The following is a 23611-nucleotide window of genomic DNA, read 5'->3' on the forward strand; positions in this document are numbered from 1 at the left end:
AATGTGGAGAGAGAGTGAGCTGTAAGGGAGATCTATGGATCTTATGGTGCAAAGGTGAAAGCACTACCCCCTGTACCACGAAAGCCCTGGCCTCAAGGGCAGAGGCAGTAGTATTCTCACATAGTTATGCCATGCTACAGAATTACCCCTCTCTCTCGAAACGTCCTTGCATTTGCACCAAGCCCTGAATGCAAACCCGTAAGCTCCTCCAAAGGCCATCCCACTGCTGTCACCAGTGTAACAGGTCGATGTAAAGAAAGAGTGATGGGCATGATCACTGAGCACGATCCATGGATCCTGCAGCATGGGGAATTATTTGATTTTTTACATCAAACTAGTCAGGGCTTGGGTGAATAACTTTCTTGTCTCAGTTAATAAAAAATAAAAAAATTACCATCTTGAACAACCACAAAATACATTATTGTAAAGGGCGCCTCCTAGTGTTTTTTCAGAAGACTGCGAATGCTCTGTCTCAGTACTTCTTCATGACAGACGGGGAGGGGGAAGCAGAGAACTGTAAGCTCAGTATCCATCTTAAAGAGAAAATAGGAAAGAGAAATCGCGTCCCAGGGTTATCCCTCAAAAACGGTATATTTTCCTCCTGATCCGTGCTTGGGAGCCCCAGGAGGGGGCTGTGTCATCGTCTGTAGGATGTCCCGACATGAGGGTAAGTGAAAAATAGACGTCCTTAGCGTCGCAGACTGAGCGCTGAAGCTTGCTAGCTAACATGCCATGTTTTGTATTGCAATGCATTGGACAAGGCTCATGATGGCGGCCACCATGAATTTTCAACCTTTTCCCAACCTCCTGAAAACTGGGTGGAACCAGGCAGGTTTTCTTTAACGACAGTCTCCGAATTCATTAACAGTCATGTTTCAAATAAGTCATACGTCTAGTCAGTGGCATTTTCTTATAGCGAGTTAGCTAATGCTAATAAGCGTGCTAACGCTAGCTAGCTAAACTGATGATGGTCCGACGGTTGCTAACTAGTTAGCTAGGACGTTAACTAGCTAGCTAACTAGTGTTCTTCAACGCTGTACATAGTAGTAGTAGCTAGTTTAAAGTGTCCAGACTTTGGTGAATGGAAGGGTGAATGCGTGGTATATTTTGGTATGGCCACAGATTGTTTTCAGAGCTAGTTAGTTAACTGGACTTCGTGCTGAAATACTCAGTCACCAAGGTTTTGGTCATTGAATGCACTGTCATCAAGGTATCGTTAGTTTGAGGCCCTCCGTCACTGTGTGCCAAACCTAGGCATGTATCTAACTAGCTAGTCTATCGTCACTCAATTATCTAACGTTAGCTACCTATTCTAATTAAATTCATTAACTAGCTAGCTAGTTAGGGTTATCGGAGCAGAAGAGTACCGTATACCAGCAAACTAGGTAACTGTAAGCAGAGTGAAGTTAGCTAAGGTTAGCCAAGTCAACTCTGTTAGAGCACGGATTTGGAGAACAACCAGTTTGATAGCTAGCCTTCTCTCTGGCTTGCTAGACACATTTGTTCACTTGTGCCATATTAGGTCTGGATGACTAGCCAGGTCAGGCTTTTTTCCCCCAATGAAGTTAACGTTGTAGCTAACTAAGGATCATAATTTTTCACTTTAGACACGTTTCTGGTGAGGTTTGGAGAATAATTCATTGTATCTGGGCTGCTGCAGAGGATCTGTGCGAATATTATGAAGGCCTGTTATGAAGTCGGTGAATTGGTGCATTGGCTAGCTATGTCAAAATTACATACAGGTTCCAAATATGATATTTTTCTAGGCAGCACACCTTTTATCCCTAGCCTGGTTGTGCTCTGTTAATCTATTACATTCCACTCTTGTCATTAGCAAAAGAGACTGGCCTTTCGGGAAATCTTCAAATATGAACATTCTATCATTAATGAGCTCTAGGAGATCAGAGGATTTAATACAAATTTGATAACCCTCACAACTATCATCCAATCACAATGTTTATGCAAATTAGGTTGATAGAACGTTTTCCTAACTTAATTCATATATTTGATTGGAAACATTCAAACATTGGGCATTCTGTTGCTGGGAGAACAGCATTCCTGTTTATTGCATTTTTACAAATGTGATCACCACAGAAGCTCTCGCCGTTCAAACTTCTCCTCCAGTTCACTGTGAATCGCCTATTTTATATCCTGCCAGGTGCTTCTTTTTTTCTTCTCTCAAGTAGGTATATATTTTTTAGTTGCTCAAAATAAGTGAATTGCCAGGGAACTCGCAATACGATATTGTCACAATACTTAGGTGCCAATATGATATGTATTTAGATTATATATGAATTGCGATTTCAATACTGTGATTTTATTGCGATTCCATGGTCCAAACATATTTCTCACCATATGTCTGCTGCGGAGGGACAAGAGACCTATGAGAGAACGAGATTTGAGCAGTAATGGAAATAAGTGAGGAAAACAAATCGGCTCCCTATTTTAAAAAGATGGAGAACAAGCTATGAGGGAAAAATACTGGAGGTTTCGTGCAGGTACAGCCAACTAGCAGAAAAATAATATTACGATATTGTCAAAACAATAAAATAAATAGTTAAATAATATCCCTATATGTCACTATTGATTTCCTCAGTGTTTTAACTGCGTTGTCTGTTTCATATCTGCAATCATATCAGTCAAAAAATATAAATGACCAGTTTATGCTTCAAAACCAACTTTAAGAGGTTTTAAAAATAGGTTCTATTTGACTCAAAATTCCATGACTTACAGTAAGGCATTGTTGGCAGAATAGATGGATGCAGTTAAACATAAATATTTAAGTGATGATGCCAGAGAAGCCGGTGTTTGAATGATATGATGGCACATCATAATTATCACATTATACAACGGGTTACCAAAATGTTAAAATAATGATTGACATATTTTCATTCAACACTTTATTCATACTATTTCATCCATCCACAAGATGTATATCGGTTTGGTTGCCAGAGACACACGACCCAGCCGTTAAGTCTATTTGTTCTGTGTCTATGAACGCAACCCAGTCGTTCGTTCTAAATGTTATATTGCCATACCGGCTGGCAACCTTCTTATCCATTGCTTGCTTGCTTGCTAGCTAGTCAACTACGGCCAACTTGCCAACTTACAGTCATGTCAAACAGTGCAGCCAGAATAACAGCTAAGTAGCTGCATTTGCATTTGTTTAAATGTCACTAGAAAACAGCTTACTTCAATACATCCATAACTAGGGTTGTTCATTTTGGGGAATATACAGAGGTGGAAACTTTCCATGGGAATTAACAGGAATATATGCAAATTAATGCCATTTAAATGTAGATGTTTTTTTGCATTGGATACATTGACTGTATCATATGGAGACAGAAACATAAACCTTTTACCTTATCATAAGTAGACATAATTGCAAATTATTACATCCTTCCAATAAAACAAAAATAATGTAGTTACAAATTGAACTTTAATTAAATGAGTTGGATCTTCACATGGGATGATTTCACTGAACAACAAAAGGGAATATTCAATGATCCATCACATCTCCCAAAAAATGTTCAACATACATCTGTAAAATGTTGGCATGACTGCCATATTGCATCTCCATCCCAAAGCCCTTGCTTGGAAGTGTACTTCACCAGACTGCCAAGAACCTTGCCCTCATCCAGACCAAGGTGGCGAGACACGGTTGTGATGACATCATAGGCCTTGTTGATCTCTGCACCAGACAGGATGCTCTTGCCAGCATACTTGGGGTCCAACATGTACGCTGCGGTGTGTATGGGCTTCAGGCAGAAGTCTTCACGCTTTCTGATGTATTTCAGAACTGCAGGTTCCTCTGCTTGGTGCAACAGTGAAGTGGGCAGAGCAGTACGGATTTCTTCTCTTACATCTGTAAGCAGAGTCTTAACATCAGACAGGTTGGCATTGTCTCCCTCAATCCGTGCAATGGCTACTGCTATAGGTTTCAGGAGTTTCAGGCTCCTTGCCACTCTCTCCCAAAATACATCATCCAGGAGGATCCTCTTGATGGGGCTGTCCATATCGGCAGACCGTGATATGGCCATTTCTTGGAGAGACTCCTGCCCCTCCATAACGGGTGTTGCTGGCCAGCTTCAATGTGGTGCTCTTATTCTTCTCACTTTGCTCAGTGAGGTAGATTGCTGCTATAACTTGATGACCCTTCACATACTTAACCATTTCCTTGACTCTCTTGTAGTGTGTATCAATTGTTTTCAGTGCCATGATGTCATTGAGGAGCAGATTCAATGCATGCCAGCACAGCCAATGGGTGTGGTGTGAAGGTAGGACTCCTCCACTTTAGACCAAGCAGCCTTCATGTTCAGAGCATTGTCTGTCACCAGTGCAAATACCTTCTGTGGTCCAAGGTCATTGATGACTGCCTTCAGCTCATCTGCATTGTATAGACTGGTGTGTCTGTTGTCCCTTGTGTCTGTGCACTTGTAGATGTTGTCCCTTGTGTCTGTGCACTTGTAGACTACTGGTTGAGGGGTGGAGATGATGTAGTTAATTATTCCTTGCCCACGAACATTCGACCACCCACCAGAGATGATTGCAATACAGTCTGTTTTCTCTATGATTTGCTTGACCTTCACTTGAACTCTGCATCCAGCAAATTAGTAGATAAAGCATGTCTGGTTGGAGGGGTGTATGCTGGGCAAAGACCATTCAGAAATCTCTTCCAATACACATTGCCTGTGAGCATCAGAGGTGAACCAGTTGTATACACAGCTCGAGCACGACATTCATCAGCATTTCTGACTACGTTCCTCCATTGAGTCAAAATAAACTTCTCATTCCAGGAGGACCATGAGCTGTTGCTATCGATAAGGTGTCTGATTCGTCATTTTCACCTCAAATAGAAGTAAAGGGACTTTTGTCAGAGGTTGCTTGTTGTGAGCGCTGAGGGAACTTTATGCACTTCGCCAGATGATTCTGCATCTTTGTTGCATTATTCACATATGATTTGGCACAGTATTTGCAAATGTACACAGCTTTTCCTTCTACATTAGCTGCAGTGAAATGTCTCCACACATCAGATAGTGCCCGTGGCATTTTCTTGTAAAGATTAGAAAAAAATCCAAATACAATTCCATGTACAGATAAATAGTGAAGAAGTTAGATTAAACAACTACTTTGTCAAATATTTTAAAATGAAACATTTATGGAAACAGGTGAATTAACACTGTTAGCAGGCTCAAGTAAGCTAAAAAATCACATGGTAGCAAAAACTAATTAGCAGAAATTGTTAGAAATGATTTAAAAACACTTTGCTGTAGGCTACTATTTACTAGTTAACAAGAAATGTATGTCATAACTATATTCACCCCACTCAGTATTGTAATCAAAACTTACCAGAAAGCATGTAGTCCTTGGCTCAGACAGTGTAGTAGTGTGGGCTTAATAGCATCTCATTAGTGTGCAAGGTCTTGAGAATCAGCTGTACATGTGATGGAAGAGTGCACTGCACATGTGATGGAAGAATGCACTGTGCATGCAGAGGGTTGCAATTCTAATTGGGGATAGTTTAACCAAAATATGCCATAAGACCTAGAATTGCATTGTGTATCCCTTGTGCTAACCTTTTTGATGAATTTGAGCAAAATTACCCAAATTCCCAGGCTTAACTTCCCATGGAAAAATCCCAGAAATTTCCCGGAAAGTTTCCGACCCTTTGCAACCCTATCCATAACAATGAGCTAATGATGTGTGTTTTCACCTGGTATAGAAAATGTAGTCTCTCCTCAGGACACTGTTGTTCAGAGGAGCTAGCCAAAAATACAGCTAACTTCAAACTGAAGATGGAAAGACTGCAAACTAGCTGCATTTAATTTGACCTATTTTCTACTGACATGTCTTTGTATATATCCATAAAGGTTATGCTGATTTAATGATTTCGATTGGCTGAGAAAAGCTGCCTGCCTGTTTTTATTGTCCCGACCCCTACACATTCATTGCTATGGTATTGAAACAATGTTGCAAATGTCAGAGGCTAACAACAAGGTTTATACACATCTACACTATTGAAAACCAACTGGTAGTCTAAAATAAATGGGGAAATATGTCTAGATACTTTTTTACAGTGGAGATCAAGTTTATAAATTGTCTGGCTGGGTTGAGGAGACCGTGGATTCTGCAGTGAGATGGAACAGAGTAAATTGGCATTTCAACGTCATAGCTTTAGCCGGTGGTAACTTGTGGAATAGACTTCCGGCTATGCAATCAGCGTCCAGGATTAGACCCACCCATTGTATAAAATTCACCAATACATGTCTTGGTCCCAAACTATTGATATCAGCTGACCTGATACATTGTTTGCTGCTGCCACCCATTCGGGATGCACCGTCAAACACCAGGCCCGCGGGCTGAATAGGACACAGAAGCGAGTATAAATGAGTCAACAGTCTTTATGAAATTAGACTGATGCGTCGCATAGGTTAAGTCCACTTCAGTTGCAGTTTTATTTACTGCAGTGTCTATTAATTGTTAAAACACACGGCCGCTTTCCCATTTTATATTGCTATGGAATTTTCACAAATGCCTTACTATACTTCATTCCCAAACATTCCATGAATTTATGAAAATGACCTTATGTAAGTGCTTGCTTGTCAGAAGAAGGAACAAGTGTAATTCTTCCTGGGGGGTGACTGAACAGATTTTAATAAGATTTCATGTTGCTAAAATGCGGTCAATTCCACTTTTTAATAAGAGAGGAGTCATGATAATCAGCGTATTTGCGAGGAATGACGACAGGTGCCAGATACATTACTTTCCCCATTAATGGGCTGCCTAGTGGCACAGCAGTCTAAGGCGTTTCTGTGCAAGAGGCGTCACTACAGTCCCTGGTTCGAGTCCAGGCTGAATCGCATCCGGCTGTAATTGGGTGTCCCATAGGGTGGCATTGTCTAATTAATTAATTAAATAATTTGTTAAATAATTAATTAAATAAATTGAATTTTAAAAAATGTACGGGATGCAACTGAAGCAAACGTAGCTCGATTTTAATCTTGTAGGCTAATATTTTCTGTATCATTCTTTCTCTCTCATTACGGAGTCCTCTCTAGCCACTTTGAACAACATGATCTTGCATTGACACTACCTTCTCACAAGGGAATGACTGCAGCAGGTTTGTAACGGTATTCACACAGTCGGTATTAGATAGAATGTTTCGGCCCTACCTACCAGTGGGGAAATCAACCTGTTACTTAGATTACCCCATTGGCTCACAGCCCAACATTTCATTTTAAAAAGTAAAGCTTCCATTTGTTTTAGTCAATTACAAAACTAAATTTTAAGAAATGTACAACATGTCTAAAGAGTACTTTTAAAAATGTCCTGCTCCCTAGCGTTCTTACGACCTAGAAAAACGTAATATTGTAGGGCTACTGACCGGAACGATAAGTTAGCCTAGACCAGGGGTGTCAAAGTCAAATGGACGGAGGGCCAAATAAAAAAATCAGCTACAAGACGAGGGCCGGACTGTTCGAATGTTCATTGAAAAATTTTTAAATGACGCATATAGTCTAGTGAACCTAATTGAACCTACTGAAAACCTAACAAATATATTACAATATGATCAGATAAATAAAGCAATATTTTCTTATGGCTCTGTCAGTAATCTTTAATTTTCAACAGACACAAAAGACAAATTTCCTTTATATAAATATCCCCATAACATGAACATTAAATGAAAGAAACCGGTATTCAAGGCACCATCAGTAGACTATATTTTCTATTTTAGCAAAAGTGGGCTAAATTTACTTCAAAGAAAAAACAATAATAGCAATTTTCTATCATCCACTCAACTGAAATATTTTTAAAATATAATTGGATTGAAATACAAAAAAATAAAGTGCAAAAATCTATTAATCAAAAACAACACTTTGTTTAAGGAGAAGTAACATGCAGTGAAAACAAATATTACATTTTAACTTTTAAACTTGAACTGAGTAAAAACTCTAAATATGTGATTGCACAGTAATGTTCACTTGTTTGAGGTTGAGGGTGATACTTGGTGGTGTCCCATCTTTTCCACAAGTTCATCAATGTTCGGGGTAAGGCTCTGAGCTGAAGAAATCCTCAGAATTGAGTGGAGGTGTTCAGCAGTAAGTCGACTTCTGTGTGATGTTTTGTTCAGGTTCATCAAAGAAAACAGTTGTTCACACAGGTATGTGCTGCCAAACATAGACAACGTTTGAGCAGCCTGGATGCGCAGCTGGGGCATTGTGCCGGGGAGGAAACGGGCGAACTCCGCAGCACCCACTGCCGCATATTTTGCCCTCAGTGCATCATTGCATTGGAGGTCAATCAACTCCATTTGGAGGTTTGGTGGTGAGCTTTCCACGTCAACAGCAAATGGGTTACCGAGCAGTTCCAACCTGCTTTTTTGTGCTTCAAAGTCAGCAAATCGGCGTCAAAAGTCAGCGGCAAGCATACCTATTTTATCAGCCAACTGTGTGCTCGGGAACGCACTGGTAGAGAGCTTCTCTTTCATGGTCTGGCAGCTGGGAAAGTGGCTCAAATTTTCTTTCCGCATCTGCGTCTCCCACAGAGTCAGTTTGGTTTTAAATGCCTTCACTGTACTGTACATATCAGAGATGACACGATCCCGACCCTGCAGCTGCAAGTTTATTGCATTCAGATGACTCGTAATGTCACACAGAAAAGCCATTTCACACAGAAACATTTCGTCTCGGAGTTGTGTTGTGTCTTTCCCTTTGCTGTCCAAGAACAGACAAATCTCCTCACGAAGCTCGAAACATCTTTGAAGCACCTTTCCCTGGCTTAGCCATCGCACCTCTGTGTGATAAGGCAAATCACCATGCTCCGTTTCTAACTCCGTCAGAAATGCCTTGAACTGGCGGTGATTCAAACCTTTGGCTCTGATAAAGTTAACTGTGCGCGTGATGATGCTCATTACATGCTCCATTTTCAAGGCTTTACCGCACAACGCTTCCTGGTGTATGATACAATGATAAGCTGTCAGCTCACCTGTCGCGTTTTCCTCTTGCATCTTTTCCCGTATCTTCGCCACCAGTCCGCTCCTGTGTCCACACATCGCAGGTGCTCCGTCGGTTGTCAAACCCACGAGTTTTTCCCAAGGCAGCTCCATCTCATTTACACATCTTGACACCTCTTCATACAAATCATGCCCCGTAGTTGTGCCATGCATAGGACGTAAAGCCAAAAACTCCTCTGTCACGCTTAGGTTGGAGTCCACTCCGCGGATGAAAATTGACAACTGGGCAATGTCAGAAATGTCGGTGCTCTCATCCACAGCCAAGGAATATGCAATAAAATCTTTTCCCTTTTTCACAAGCTGCTCTTTTAGATTGATGGACAACTGGTCTACTCTCTCGGCAATGGTGTTTCTGCTCAGACTCACATTTAAAAAGAGTTGCCTTTTTTCTGGGCAAACTTCGTCACAAACTTTAATCATGCAGTTTTTGATGAAATCCCCCTCCGTAAATGGCCGGGCTGATTTAGCGATCTCTTCTGCCAAAATAAAACTGGCCTTGACAGCAGCCTGGCCTTGTGATTTGGCTTTTTTGAACAGAGCCTGTCGAGATTTGAGGCCTCGTTTTAATTCCTCTGCCTTTTGTAGCCTTTGTTCCATGTCCATATTCTTGTTTTTGTCCGCGTGTTTCGTTTCATAATGTCGTCTCAGATTATACTCTTTCAGTACCGCCACACTTTCTCCACACAGAAGACACACAGGTTTTCCAGCTACCTTCGTGAACATATACTCCGACTCCCACCTTGTTTGAAACCCCCGGTTCTCAGTATCCACCTTCCGTTTTGCCATTTTTGATGGGTATCTGAAAGTTAATTTTACTGTGATGCTGACGACTGCTGTGCCAATAAATATTGAAATGAAGCAGCCTACTGCTCGGTGCGTCACCTTTGCATTGTGGGAAATGTAGTATTGGTGCGTGTAAAAGATCTGCGGGCTGCCGGCTTGCTGCGGGCCGGTTCTAATAATAAATCAAGATCATCCCAGGGGCCGTAAAAAACCTTCTTGCGGGCCGGATGTGGCCCGCGGGCCTTGACTCTGACATATGTGGCCTAGACCAACAACACAAATGGACTTTACAGCTACAAGTAGTGAGTGGCGTTAAATGTCTTAGCTGTGATATGTTTACCACACACATAGCTATGTGTAGCCTACCTGAACACGACATCCCCACATTTCCCACACAGAATAGTCTGAATCCACAGGGCTCTTCTCACAGGCTCTATTTCCCTACTTGGGAGTATTACAAACCTTAGGTTGGGATTTTCTTTACTTGGCTACATGTACATTGAACAACACAGCAGCTTTTCGGGCATGTTTTGTTATTTCTCTATAACAAAAAAACTTTTATAATGGCAATCAATTGGAAATAATTTAGTTTTCCCCCAATTTGTGGCCGTGGTCGAGGGGAATTCCTTATGGGAATACCGACTGCGACTGTTTGTTTGTTCTACAAATTCTATATTGCACCAAATTTGCGCGCACCCCCATGTCCCATAACATTGTCATGGAAAATATTCATGTTTCCGTCTACCAATCAGCAACTGTGCCGTAAATTTGGCTGCGTAATTGAGATTGCCGAAAGGCCAGCAGTCTCTTTGGCAAATGACAGGAGTGGAACGTTAGCTAAAAAGACTGGTACCCAGGCTACTTTTATCCAGAGTCCAGACAAGCATTGCATAGGGGCAATTTCACAGTAGGAGTGACACTGAAACCAAAAATGTAAAAGTTTGAAAAAATGCCAATAACTTTAACATTTACTTGAAACAGTGCAGAATCAAAGATTGGTAACATAATGATGGCACAAACTGTCATTCTGTGGTGTGAAAGACACCGTTTTGCAAGTATAACAAGATTTTCTATTGGGCAAATTCAGGTAGGTCCCTCCCCGTTTCGTTTGCTTCAGTTTAAGAAACGTTTTGCAACAGGCCTCATTTATAAACGATTGCGTACGTACAAAATATGCCCCAGAACATGCATGCACCAGTTTTCACGCAAAAGTTGGCATTTATAAAAACTGAACTTGATGTGAGAATGTGGTTATCCTCCCACAAACTTTAGGTCATGCGTACGTACAGTTCCTAGTGGTTGAAGTATTGCTTTGCAAGAAGGCAAATTAGTGCAAATGGGGGAATAAATTATGACTTATACATAACAAAAAAACAGGTAGCTAAATATAATACCAAGATGCAATAATTTGCTGTTAGTGAGAAACTATTTATTTTATCTTTACATTCATTCTAAAATAATTACATCTATTTCCAATTCAAATTCCTCACCTTTTCTGACTGTGATGGTTTCATACTCGTGAAATAGCCTATAGGCCTGCAACAAGGGACGAATGGTAGCCTATCCTAACATCTCTCGTGTAATTTGGACCCACTTCACAGCAGTAAATAGATAAGCTACCGGTATTGAAAGTATTTTGCTCTATGTGATCCTAAACACAGTTTAACAGTAGAGCAGATGGTTCTGCTTTTCTGTTGACATTTTGTAGACCACGTCTGAATACTGTAATTTCAAATTTCTCGAGTAGACAAGACACTTTCATTTATAAACATAAATATATCATGACCATTGCACCTTTTCTAGCCACGATGAGTGCATGTTCGGAGTAGCCCTACAACAGATTGGCATGCTCGTCTCTCATTTAATTGGGCCTATTAGATAGGCTATTATCATTGAATGTTTGTTCTCTTTTCACCTGAAAGGGATTTATAACATATGGTGTAATTTAACTGGTGAACAGACAGTTGATATTTTTTTGCATTAAATTGTAGGCCACATCTGTAAGTAGACATACTATAGTAAAAAAAAAAAGTTTCCAGAGTGGACAATATTTAAGAATTTGCGGGCAGTGCAGCTTATTTAAGGTTCAGGAGGAAGTAAATACCAAAACATTATTGAATTATATTATATGTTTAGAGGTTCACAGCAATTTGCAATTGTTTTCGTATTTCCGAAACAGCAAATGTCACTGAAAATATAAAATATACAAATCTGCCAGCACATTTAATCAAGTTCGCTATTGATATTTCCTTTAGATATTCGGCAGGGTAGCCTAGTGGTTAGAGCGTTGGACTAGTAACGACGGTTGCAAGTTCAAACCCCCGAGCTGACAAGGTCGTTCTGTCGTTCTGCCCCTGAACAGGCAGTTAAACCCACTGTTCCTATGCCGTCATTGAAAATAAGAATTTGTTCTTAACTGACTTGCCTAGTTAAATAAAGGTAAAATAAAAAATACACATAAATACAAATTCTGTCTTGGCCCAATTCCAATACTTCCAAAGTATTCAGCAAAAAGGGGGATTATTGCATCTTGGAAAGGTGAATGATGAGCTTTATTCAGGCGGTAGGTCTGATTTATAACGGGAAACATGCATATGTAGTCATTTCAGGAATAGCGCCTGCAGGTATTTAGTACAAAATGTGTGCAACGGTTATAAATGAGGCCCCTGGTCTCTGAGTAGTGTAGCAAGGGGTGTAATTCATTTGGTACCATTTCCCATTAGTGCTTGATTGTCATCAAAGGATGGGAAGTCAGCTGCTGTTGTCATCATCACAGAGCAAGGGCATATTCTCAAATTGAAAATGTTGAGAATCCAGACAATTGAATGACCAATCTTGTACAGAAGTTTTCAGTTCTCATAAATGCCTGACTATATGTGAGCAAGGAACAGCAGCCTAGCCTTTTCATTTTTCAGTTCCTTCACTTTGTATCTGTTTTGTCAGTTGCCTAAGGAGTGATAAGGGCTATGTGATAAATGCCTTGGCTTTATAACTGGTCAAATTGTCTGATAAAAGCAGCAGTAACAAAGTGAAGGTGGTTATAGCAGTTTAGATAATGTCCTCCTTCAGACAGGCGTCATCGTGAGATGACAAAGAAAGGGCACAAAGGGACAGGAAGCGGACAACGGGGTGCCTTTTTCAAATGGTTATTTTTATTTTCACTGTCTACGTGCTCCGTTTATGTTCTCCAGATCATCTCTTTTGCCTCTCTTTAGGCCTGCTTAGTTTATTATGTAATATAAAGCCCTGGCAACAAATGGGAAAAGAATACATACAAATGCATAAGAGCCGATAAGATGGGGCATTATTATTCAGTGCCAGCCAGGCACACACACTGGCATTCCTTAATGACTTGCTACTGACTTTTAGGTGGATTGTCTTCTCGGTTGGCATTTGTGGATTAGTGTCAGTGCCAAAGACTGGCTGAGGAGTGTCAGCCAGCTTCGGAGCAGACTACTTTCTTTCTCTCTCCCTCTCTCCTCCTCTCTCTTTCTCTCTGGTCGTAGGCCTACTCCACGCTATCATGTATGCAATTAGCCTATACGTTGACATTCAGTCCTCACCCTTGTTTTGCAGGTGTGAGCTGTGACGCGTGTTTAAAAGGGAACTTCAGAGGGCGCCGGTACAAGTGTTTAATTTGCTACGACTACGACCTGTGCGCGTCGTGCTACGAGAGCGGCGCCACCACAACGAGACACACGACAGAACACGCCATGCAGTGTATATTAACCAGGGTAGACTTTGGTAAGGACATTTGCTGCGTAGATTAGACATTTATAACAGGAGTTTTTTTCCCTGACCACGTGGGCCCAAACTGGGCTTGGAGTTCTTCTTGGTCCGGTCATGTGGTCAGGAAAAAAAACACTTTGCCCTAATTGTATTGTATATAAAATGTTTGTGTTATGATGATGATAACAGCGACTCTAAAGACGGATTGTTTTCTTTGCAGACCTGTATTACGGCGGTGAGGCGTTCTCAGTAGAGCAGCCCCAGAGCTTTTCTTGTCCTTACTGTGGTAAAATGGGATACACAGAGACATCCCTACAGGAGCATGTCGCCTCCGAGCATACAGAGACCTCCACAGAGGTGGTGAGTGGACACATCATCCTAGTGTTTCATCTAGCTTTACTAAGATGGGAAAGACCATTCCCCCAGTCTAGCTCTGTTGCCCTTTTGCTTAAAAAAAAAAATTCCTCCATTGGTTTCAATAGGATGTTTTTGGCGTTTACGTCCTCCTATAAGAATCTATGGTTAGATTAGATTCCAGGGCTCATGGACACATTAACACAATTCTCAAATGGTTATTTTACAACTGACGCTTGTCAATAACTTAAAATAACTTGAGTGGTCAGTTGAATATATCCAGAGGGTGTTTACTGCTTGCTTTATTTCAGATCTGTCCGATATGTGCTGCGTTGCCGGGCGGGGACCCCAATCATGTGACCGACGACTTTGCTGCTCATCTCACACTTGAACACAGAGCACCTAGAGATTTAATATCTTTTCAATGCAGCTCTTCTCTGTCTGCGTGTGTCTGCTTATGCGCGTGTGTGTACACCATTGTGGGCAGGGTGTGTATTGTTTCTGATTATTCCAAGTACTTGCGAACCCTTTCAACTCTGCTCCTTAACCTGCCTGGTTTACGATGAGTCCAGCGGCGTCCGGCACGTGCGTCGGATGTTCCACCCCGGTCGCGGGCTGGGCGGTCCCAGGGCACGCAGGACCAACATGCACTTTACTAGCAGCTCCACCGGGGGGCTCTCCTCCTCACAGAGCTCCTCGTACTCACCCAGTAACAGGGAAGCCATGGACCCCATAGCAGGTGAGCAGTGCACCTGGTCTGACCAGCCTCTGTCTGTGTAGTCAACGACAAGCAGGGTCTTTCCCATTGAGATGGATAGAGAATCTGGTTGTCTGCTCTTTACTCCCTGATCTGTGTTCACTTCTGCTATATTTTATTCACCAGTCTGCACTGGAGTCACTTGAATGTTGACTTCAGTGGTTATCTTTCCGTGAGATGTAATGGCTCTGGCTCTGAATCTCGTATGAAGTATAACCCTCAGTCCTAGTGCGGTGCCTCTTTTCTGTGACAGTCTTACTGTATATCACATTCACCGGTCTCTACTGGAGCCTAGTTTGAAACTATTCATCTCGCTAGAAGAAACTCGGAACACACTTCTTCATCTCTCCTCCCACAGAGCTGTTGTCTCAGCTGTCGGGCGTGCGGCGCTCTGCGGGCGGCCAGCTCAACTCGTCGGGCCCGTCCGCATCTCAGCTGCAGCAGTTACAGATGCAGTTGCAGCTGGAGCGCCAGCAGGCCCAGGCGGCCCGGCAACAGCTGGAGACGGCCAGGAACACCACGCGACGCTCCAACCCCGGCGGCAACATCAGCGCCACCATCCCCCCGCCCAGCGCCGTCGCCAACTCGGCCGGCGTGGCCGAGAGCAACCCCATGGCCTCCCACAGCTCCCAGTTCCTGCTCACACGGTGAGTTGGTCGATCCCTCTGAGGTGTACATGTGAACAGAGCCTTTAAATGTTTTTATTTTTTTAACTTGACTATATTATAAATGGAAGGCTCTGTACACACACACTGTTCGCTGTTACTGCTATCAGGCCCCAGGTGTTGAATGCCCCGAGTGGCAGGATCTGCTCTGCCCCCCCCCCTCCCCCTTGCATGGTGTCTCCCCCCTCTTGTTCTCTCCCCACCCATAGACTCACAGGTCTCCTCTCCTACTACCCTTTTTCGATACCACAACGTGAAAAACAGTTTGGTACTAGAATTTTGTTTGTTTTTGTTCCTCTTATCAAATGTCCCACGTTTGGAAATTCAACTAATTGTTTATCATAAGGCATGAACAGAATACATCAGTGATTCATATTCCCTGCAACTTTCTGAAGAGGCAACGGCATGGGAATACCCGTCTGTGTGTGGTGCGCGTGTTCACCACTTTGTGTATCCGTTAGTGTTGCCTAATAAATCGGACTGTGATACCAATTCTTGGTATAACGCCTGCAACAACTTCGAAAGTGTCCTTACAAGCCAGAATGTTGAATAAAATACCATTTGAACTTACTCTACAGATTCTGTTTTGGTCCTTCAGTGGGTCGAAATTTGAGACAAAATATCCACAGGAAGGTATTATTCGCCAGACTATTTAGAGTGCCGATACTGCCGTTGTAATTTGAAAACCTGGCACGTGTGCAAAGCCATGTAAACACTAGTGATCGGAGAAGAAAATCGATAGACGTTTTGGGACAAAATGATATCAATATTTGACTACCGAGTATTGATTTGACTCATCAAAATGGCAGTATATTTCATCCTATAGCTTGTTCTACATCTTTTTAAATAGTGAGTCAACATGTTTTCAGCTCTTATTTCTCTGACTGATCAAACTTGTTTTTTCATGCTCTTTGTCTCTCTGCAGCAAACCTAAAATGTGCGATATGTTTGGAACGTCAATCGCAATAAATTTGCAGTGTCGAATTGCAATACATATAGAATCGTGAAAATTGCAATACATACCTAAGTATCATGATAATATCGTATTGAGGTCCCTGCCAATTCCCAGCCCTAGTAAACCTGCAAGACTTCGGTTTGTATGCATGCATCGCATATACAGCGCATTTGGAAAATATTCACATTTTATTACTTTAAAATCCTCAATCTACACACAACACCCCATAATGACAAAGAGGAAACAGGTTTTTAGACATTTTTGCTAATGTATTGAATATTAAAAAAATAAAATAAAATGTAAACAAGCCATGAGGTCGGAATTGTCCATAGAGACAGGATTGTGTCGAGGCACAGATCTGGGGAAAGGTACCAACAAATGTCCGCAGCATTGAAGGTCCCCAAGAACACAGTGGCCTCTGATTCTTAAATGGAAGAAGTTTGTAACCACCAAGACTCTTCCTAGAGCTGGCCACCTGGGCCAAACTGACCAATTGGGGGAGAAGGGCCTTGGTCAGGGAGGTGACCCAAGAACCCAGTAGTCACTTAGAGAGCTCCAGAGGTCCTCTGTGGAGATGGGAGAACCTTCCAGAAGGACAACCATCTTTGCAGCACTCCACCAATCAGGCCTTTTTGGTAGAGTGGCCAGACGAAAGCCACTCCTCAGTAGAAGGCACATAACAGCCCGCTTGGAGTTTGCCAAAAGGCACCTAAAGACACTCAAATCATGAGAAACAAGATTCTTTGGTCTGATGAAACCAACATTGAACTGTTTGGCCTGAATGGCAAGCGTCACTTCTGGAGGAAACCTGGCACCATCCCTATGGTGAAGCATGTTGGTGGCAGCATCATGCTGTGGGGATGTTTTTCAGCAGCAGGGACTGGGAGACTAGTCTGGATCGAAGGAAAAATGAACAGAGAAAAGTACAGAGATCCTTGACGAAAACCTGCTCCAGAGCTCTCAGGAACTTAGACTGGGGCGACGGTTCACCTTCCATTAGGATAACAACCCTAAGCACACAGCCAATACAATGCAAGAGTGGCTTCAGGACAAGTCTCTGAATGTCCTTGAGTGGCCCAGCCAGAGCCTGGACTTGAACCCGACCGAACATCTCTGGAGACACCTGAAAATAGCTGGGCAGCGACGTTCCCCTCAAACCTGACAGAGCTTGAGAGGATCTGCAGAGAAGAATGGGAGAAACTCCCCAAATACAGGTGTGTTAAGCTCGTAGCGTCATACCCAAGAGGACTTGAGGTTGTAATCGCTACCAAAGGTGCTTCAACAAAGTACTGAGGAAAAGGTCTGAATACTTATGTAAATGTAATTTGGAAAAAATACATGTTTATTTAATACATTTGCAGTAACGTCTAAACCTGTTTTTGCTTGGTCATTATGGGGTATTGTGGGTGGATTTATGAGGGGGAAAACAATTTAATCAATTTTAGAATAAGGCTGGAATGTTACAATGTGGAAAAAGTCAAGGGGTCTGAATACTTTCCGAATGCACTGTACTTCGTCTTGTGCACACGTTTTAGGTCACGAGCAAACTCATCTGGAGACTCGTGTTTTGAAGTCAGTTTAATAATACTTTTTTGGGGGAAATTTTGTCTCAAATGTTTTGACCCACTGATGGCCCAACCCCACAGACAATCAGCAGAGTAAGTTCAAATATAGATTTATTCAATATTTGTATACAGGCGAGACTTTTTAGTTTTTTTTCTATGTAAATGAGTGTACACAATTGGGACTACCATTAGCGATGCTAATGATAACTGTCTTCGGGTAGATGGAAAGGCTTTCCCAACAACATTCTCAATTAAAAGTTAACTACAAAGTAGCCTGTGCCTACCTAGCAAAATCATGATGATTTGCATCAATCCAGTGGCCATTTGTTCTGCAAACTCCATCACAGGATCAAACGCAAACTTTTTTTTCTCACTGGCCAAAAATCTAATGGCCAGAACAGAATTTCTAATGGCCCGGACGTGGTGTGATTTAAAATAAAATATATATAACATTGAAAAAATCATGCAGGGCATATAGCATGTGTCAAACTCCTTCCGCGGAGGGCCGAGTGTCTGCCTGTTTTCACTCCACTCCACTTGATAGATGAATTAAGCTCACTAATTAGTAAGGAACTTCACTCACCTGGTTATCTAGGTCTTAATTGAAAGGAAAAAACAAAAACCTGCAGACACTTGGCCCTCCGTGGAATGAGTTTGACACCCCTGGCCTATAGGTTAGCATGCTTCTCTCTATATTCAGCTATTAATAGGCTATATGTATTTTAAAATGCGGTGTAATAAAATTTTGAAATGCAAGTCATTACTCTATTCTTCAGAATTGCATATTAATTATACATTTGTTTCTGAAGTATGTGATTTTGAGGGAAAATTCTACATCTCAAAGTAGGACGATGCCTCTAAAGGGTCAGAGACACACCAAGAAATCTTAATATCTATAGGTACTTAGCACCCCTACCCAGTGTCGGCAGTTAACATTTTGTTGTTCACACAGCCGTTTAACCACAGATCAAATAAATACTCCAGACCACAAGGTGGCGGCAGCTTGTTTTGTATTTTGCCAGCATTAGAAAACAGATAGCTAAATTGCAAGCTGTGCAAATGTTTTTCCTAGTTAGCTAGAATTGTTAGTAAGCCCTTGTGGCAATCTGGCTAGTATCAACAACTATACTGAACAAAAATATAAACGCAACATAAAGTGTTGGTCCCATTTTAATTTCTCTACCAATGTTATTTTTGTGAATTTGGCAGTACGTCCAACCGGCCTCACAACTGCCGACAACGTGTAACCCCGCCAGCCCAGGACCTCCACATCCGGCTTCTTCACCTGCGGGATAGTCTGAGGAGGGGGAGGGGGGTAGTCAGGACTATTTCTGTCTGTAATAAAGCCCTTTTGTGGGGGAAAACTCATTCTGATTACCTGGGCCTGGCTCCCCAGTTCAGTGGACCAGGCAGGGCTGCCCCCTTGCTCAGTCGTGTGAAATCCATAGATTAGGGCCTAATGAGTTTATTTCAATTGACTGATTTCCTTCTATGAACTGTAACTCATTTTTGAAATTGTAGCATGTTGCGTTTATTTTTGTTCAGTGTAGGTAACTAGTACCATTTTATAATTAAATCACAATGGATACATTTTTTAGAAAGCAGCCAAGAGTCAGTGTAGAAGCGAGCTAGCTATGTTGTGCTATTGCATATGGCGACGCTAGCCGTTAAGCTAACATTAGCTAGTAAGCGAACTGGCACTGACAGTATGAGATAATGGAGAATGATTATTTATTCATCATGCTAGATAGCTAGCTTGGTTAAAACAAATATGTAAAGACTTGCTCTAGAAAAAAGGTGCATTATGCAGCTTTGTTTTTAGTTAAAACAATTCTGATGAACTGGGAGTGGATTACACTGGGTAAAGTGCCCTCTTTTTATTTTATTTTTCTTGTCACTCCTGTCGGCTCTCCCACGTGGAGGTTCGTGCTCTTTGATTGGCTCAAAGTCAAGTTGTCCACCACTGCCGAGCATTGCGAGTCCACAAGTAATGCTGGGCATACACTACACGACTTTTAAAATGCTAACAACTTGGACGTGCTCACATTTTCTGATTTCCTTGTCCTAAATGTTTCATTCCGTCTACCCTCAACCCCGATGATTCCTTAGTTAATCCTGCCTTGCGTTTCTCGATTGTTGTCGGGGAAGAAATGCTGACACGCAAACATTGAGCTGCTTTATTAGTGTGCAAATTATTATTTGCAGAAACGTCAACAACTTTACGAAGGACAGAATATGGGCTTAATTTCATATGATATTTTTGGTTTCTGTCAGTAGTTCGCAGATGTAATATTGGTGGAGTATGTTTTGCATGGAGATTTAATGTAAAACTAACTTGCCCATTTGAAAAGGCAGCCACGTTCTCTCCACAGCTCCATCAATCAGTCTTCCATCACCTCGGTCCACGTGGTGCGTGTTGTTGCTAGATTTTTTCCTAGACCTAAAAAGCATTGTGAACATTCAATTTAGTTTTTCTATAAAAAAAAATTTTTAAATGTGTAAAATCTGTCATTCTCCCCGCTTTCTTTTTTGCCGTGTGGTCGAGTATCGTGATGCTAACCCTGGTATCAAAGTCTAAATTCTGTTATGTCAACACTACTGCAGTAGTCCCTGCCTCTGCTCGGTGCTAACCAGTTCCCCTCTTCTTTGTCCTGCTAAAGGTTAAACGAGCCCAAGATGTCGGAGGCGGAGCGGCAGGTGCTGGAGGGCGAGCGCGCCGACCGCAGCCTGTTCGTTCAGGAGCTGCTGCTGAGCACGCTGATGCGCGAGGAGAGCTCTTCCTCGGACGAGGACGAGCGGCGAGATTTCGCCAGCTTTGGGGCCATGGGCTGCGTGGATATCATGCCTTTAGACGTGGCCCTGGAGAATCTCAACCTCAAGGAGAGCGGTACAGGCAGCTACGGCAGCAGCTCGAGGAGCTCTAAGGAGCCTCCACCGCCTCCTCTTTGATGATATCCCAGCACCACGCAGACTTTGTCCTCTGTGCTGCCACTGCCAGTGATGGGCGGGCGGTGCAGCAGGCTGTATTTTGGTTTGTTTTTTGGTGATTGTAATTTCAGGTCTGTCACCTTTGTTACATTGTGTACAACCATAAAAAAGGAGAACGGGAGCGATTGGGGAAAGTGCAAGTGGATGAGTGCGCAGCGCCGAGCGAGCGATGAAGAGAAAATAAATATATAAATATATATTAAAAAGTTGATAATCACATAATTTTTCTTTAGCAGGTCAGCATTAGGTAGCCGTGGCAGACCTCTGCTTCCTGTTCTCATGCAAAAGGCTCCTTTATAAATACTCCACATTCAAAAACTGAAGAGGAATCAGACACCCTCTGATGAAGCTGCTGTGTGTATTTATGACTTAACTAATAAAGTGCTTGAATGGTTTACCATAACTACTGCATGAGGTTCTTTGCAGCGTGCATGACTTTTAATGACCTTATCGTCATTAAAAAGCTCAAAAAATAAAATAAATCCCCATGCTTTTTTATCTTCAACCATTTTAAAAGGGTTACATGATTTGAGTTTTTCTGAAAAATTGAATATCACCCCAAAAAAACTGACACACTGAAAAGTTTAGGAACTTTATAACATTTTTAATAGAAAAAAGCAACCTATTGGAATCTGTTGTAGCTTTTAAAAAGAAAACAATGCAATGTGTTTGTCTCTCAGCTCCGGTTTGTCCTTCCCTCTCTGTGACACCATCGTCTGTATATAACAACTTGCGGCACTAATGTCAACTCAAGACGTCTGCGTCTACTTAGCAGATGATAAAATAATACAGTACTAGGAGCAGAAAAACAAGATCTTGCCTCTGACATTTTTCCTAGATGTTGATGTTTTAGTGATAAGCAGTGTGTAACCACCAGATGTAGTTTCTAATTTATGCACCTGTACAGAAGAACTAGTCTCTCCCATTCTCATCAATCGCACTCAACTCTGCTCCTCTCTCTGCTTCTGTAGGCCCAGACTCCCTCCCTGCATTCAGTTGTATTTCTTCTCTTTGTTGAGGAAGGGGAGCTCGGGACTCCACATTGCAGCCATTGTTTTTTGTACGACTTAACGTTCAGATTTAGTTTTTCAGCTGAAGATAGCACCTTCTATTTATTCCCTTTTTTTTCTTTTTTTCTCTGATTCTTTAAAGCCTTGTAATGAATCATGCCACCTCCATGCCTATACTCTTATACTCTATGTAAAATACAATGAGATGTATATTGAATTTGTGCGTTAACTTTCATAATGGTTCTAGGACATGGGCAGACTTTTTTTTTTTCTTTTTTTTTTAATGTAAATTTAGAATACTACAATAAACTGCGCACAGCTTTTGATGAAACGAAGCACCTCCCTCTTTATCTGTATGATGGCGTGTTATTTGGCTTTTCACACTGCTGAGCTGTACTAAGCTGTACTGGTTGCGCATCCACCATAGTCCCTGGAACCGTGCTGGAAAGGGCAATGTGGAAAAAGAAAAATAACAAACCCTTACCCAGTACAGTTTGGTTATGGTCTGCACATAATTGTGAAACGGATATATAATTAAAGTCAGAAGTTTACATACACCTTAGCCAAATACATTTATGCTCAGTTTTTCACAATTGCTGACTTTTAATCCTAGTAAAAATTCCCTGTCTTAGGTCAGTTAGGATCACCACTTTATTAAAAAAATGGGAAATGTCAGAATAATAGTGGAGGGGGTTATTTATTTCTGCTTTTATTTCTTTCATCACATTCCCAGTGGGTCAGAAGTTTACATACACTCAATTAGTATTTGGTAGCATTGCCTTTAAATTGTTTAACTTGGGTCAAACGTATCGGGTGGCCTTCCACAAGCTTCCCACAATAAGATGGGTGAATTTTGGCCCTGACAGAGCTGGTGTAACTGAGTCAGGTTTGCAGGCCTCCTTGCTACACACGCTTTTTCAGTTCTGCCCACACATTTTCTATAAGAGTGAGGTCAGGGCTTTGTAATGGCCATTCCAATACCTTGACTTAGTTGTCCTTATGCCATTTTGCCACAACTTTGGAAGTATGCTTTGGGTCATTGCCCATTTGTAAGACCCATTTGCGAACAAGCTTTAACTTCCTGACTGATGTCTTGAGATGTTGCTTCAAAATATCTACATCATTTTCCTCCCTCATGATGCCATCTATTCTGTAAAGTGCACCAGTCCCTCCTGCAGCAAAGCACCCCCACAACATGATGCTGCCACCCCCGTGCTTCACGGATGGGATGAAGTTCTTTGGCTTGCAAGCCTCCCACTCTTTCCTCCAAACATAATGATGGTCATTATGGCCAAACAGTTCTATTCAGACAGGAGGACATTTCTCCAAAAAGTACAATCTTTGTCCCCATGTGCAGTGTCAAACCGTAGTCTGGCTTTTTTATGGAGGTGTTGGAGCAGTGGCTTCTTCCTTGCTGAGCGGCCTTTCAGGTTATGTCGATAAAGGACTCGTTTTACTGTGGATATAGATATGTTTGTACCTGTTTCCTCCAGCAACTTCACAAGGTCCTTTGCTGTTGTTCTGGGATTGATTTGTGGAGGTCTACAATTTTTTATCTGGGGTCTAGGCTGATTTATTTTGATTATCCCATGATGTCAAGCAAAGAGGCACAGAGTTTGAAGGTCGGCCTTGAAATACATCCACAGGTACACCTCCAATTGACTCAAATTATGTCAATTAGCCTATCAGAAGCTTCTAAAGCCATTACATAATTTTCTGTCATTTTCCAAGCTGTTTAAAGGCACAGTCAACTTAGTGTATGGAAACTTCTGACCCACTGGAATTGTGATAT

At 41.9% G+C, this 23611-nt stretch overlaps 1 protein-coding gene across 1 annotated transcript; it reads left to right on the plus strand.

The window, feature by feature from the left end:
- The first annotated feature begins 463 nt into the window (after positions 1-463).
- LOC139408870 (potassium channel modulatory factor 1) lies at positions 464-22151 on the plus strand. The gene is made up of 7 exons (XM_071153275.1): positions 464-667; positions 13373-13540; positions 13746-13885; positions 14191-14292; positions 14441-14618; positions 14995-15283; positions 20482-22151. Exons 1-7 carry the CDS (start codon positions 652-654, stop codon positions 20768-20770), a joined length of 1182 nt encoding a protein of 393 aa, XP_071009376.1. The 5' UTR covers positions 464-651; the 3' UTR covers positions 20771-22151.
- Positions 22152-23611: the final 1460 nt, after the last annotated feature.

The sequence above is a fragment of the Oncorhynchus clarkii genome, chromosome 5, assembly GCF_045791955.1.
Source record: "Oncorhynchus clarkii lewisi isolate Uvic-CL-2024 chromosome 5, UVic_Ocla_1.0, whole genome shotgun sequence".
In the NCBI taxonomy this organism is placed as follows: Eukaryota; Metazoa; Chordata; class Actinopteri; order Salmoniformes; family Salmonidae; genus Oncorhynchus; species Oncorhynchus clarkii.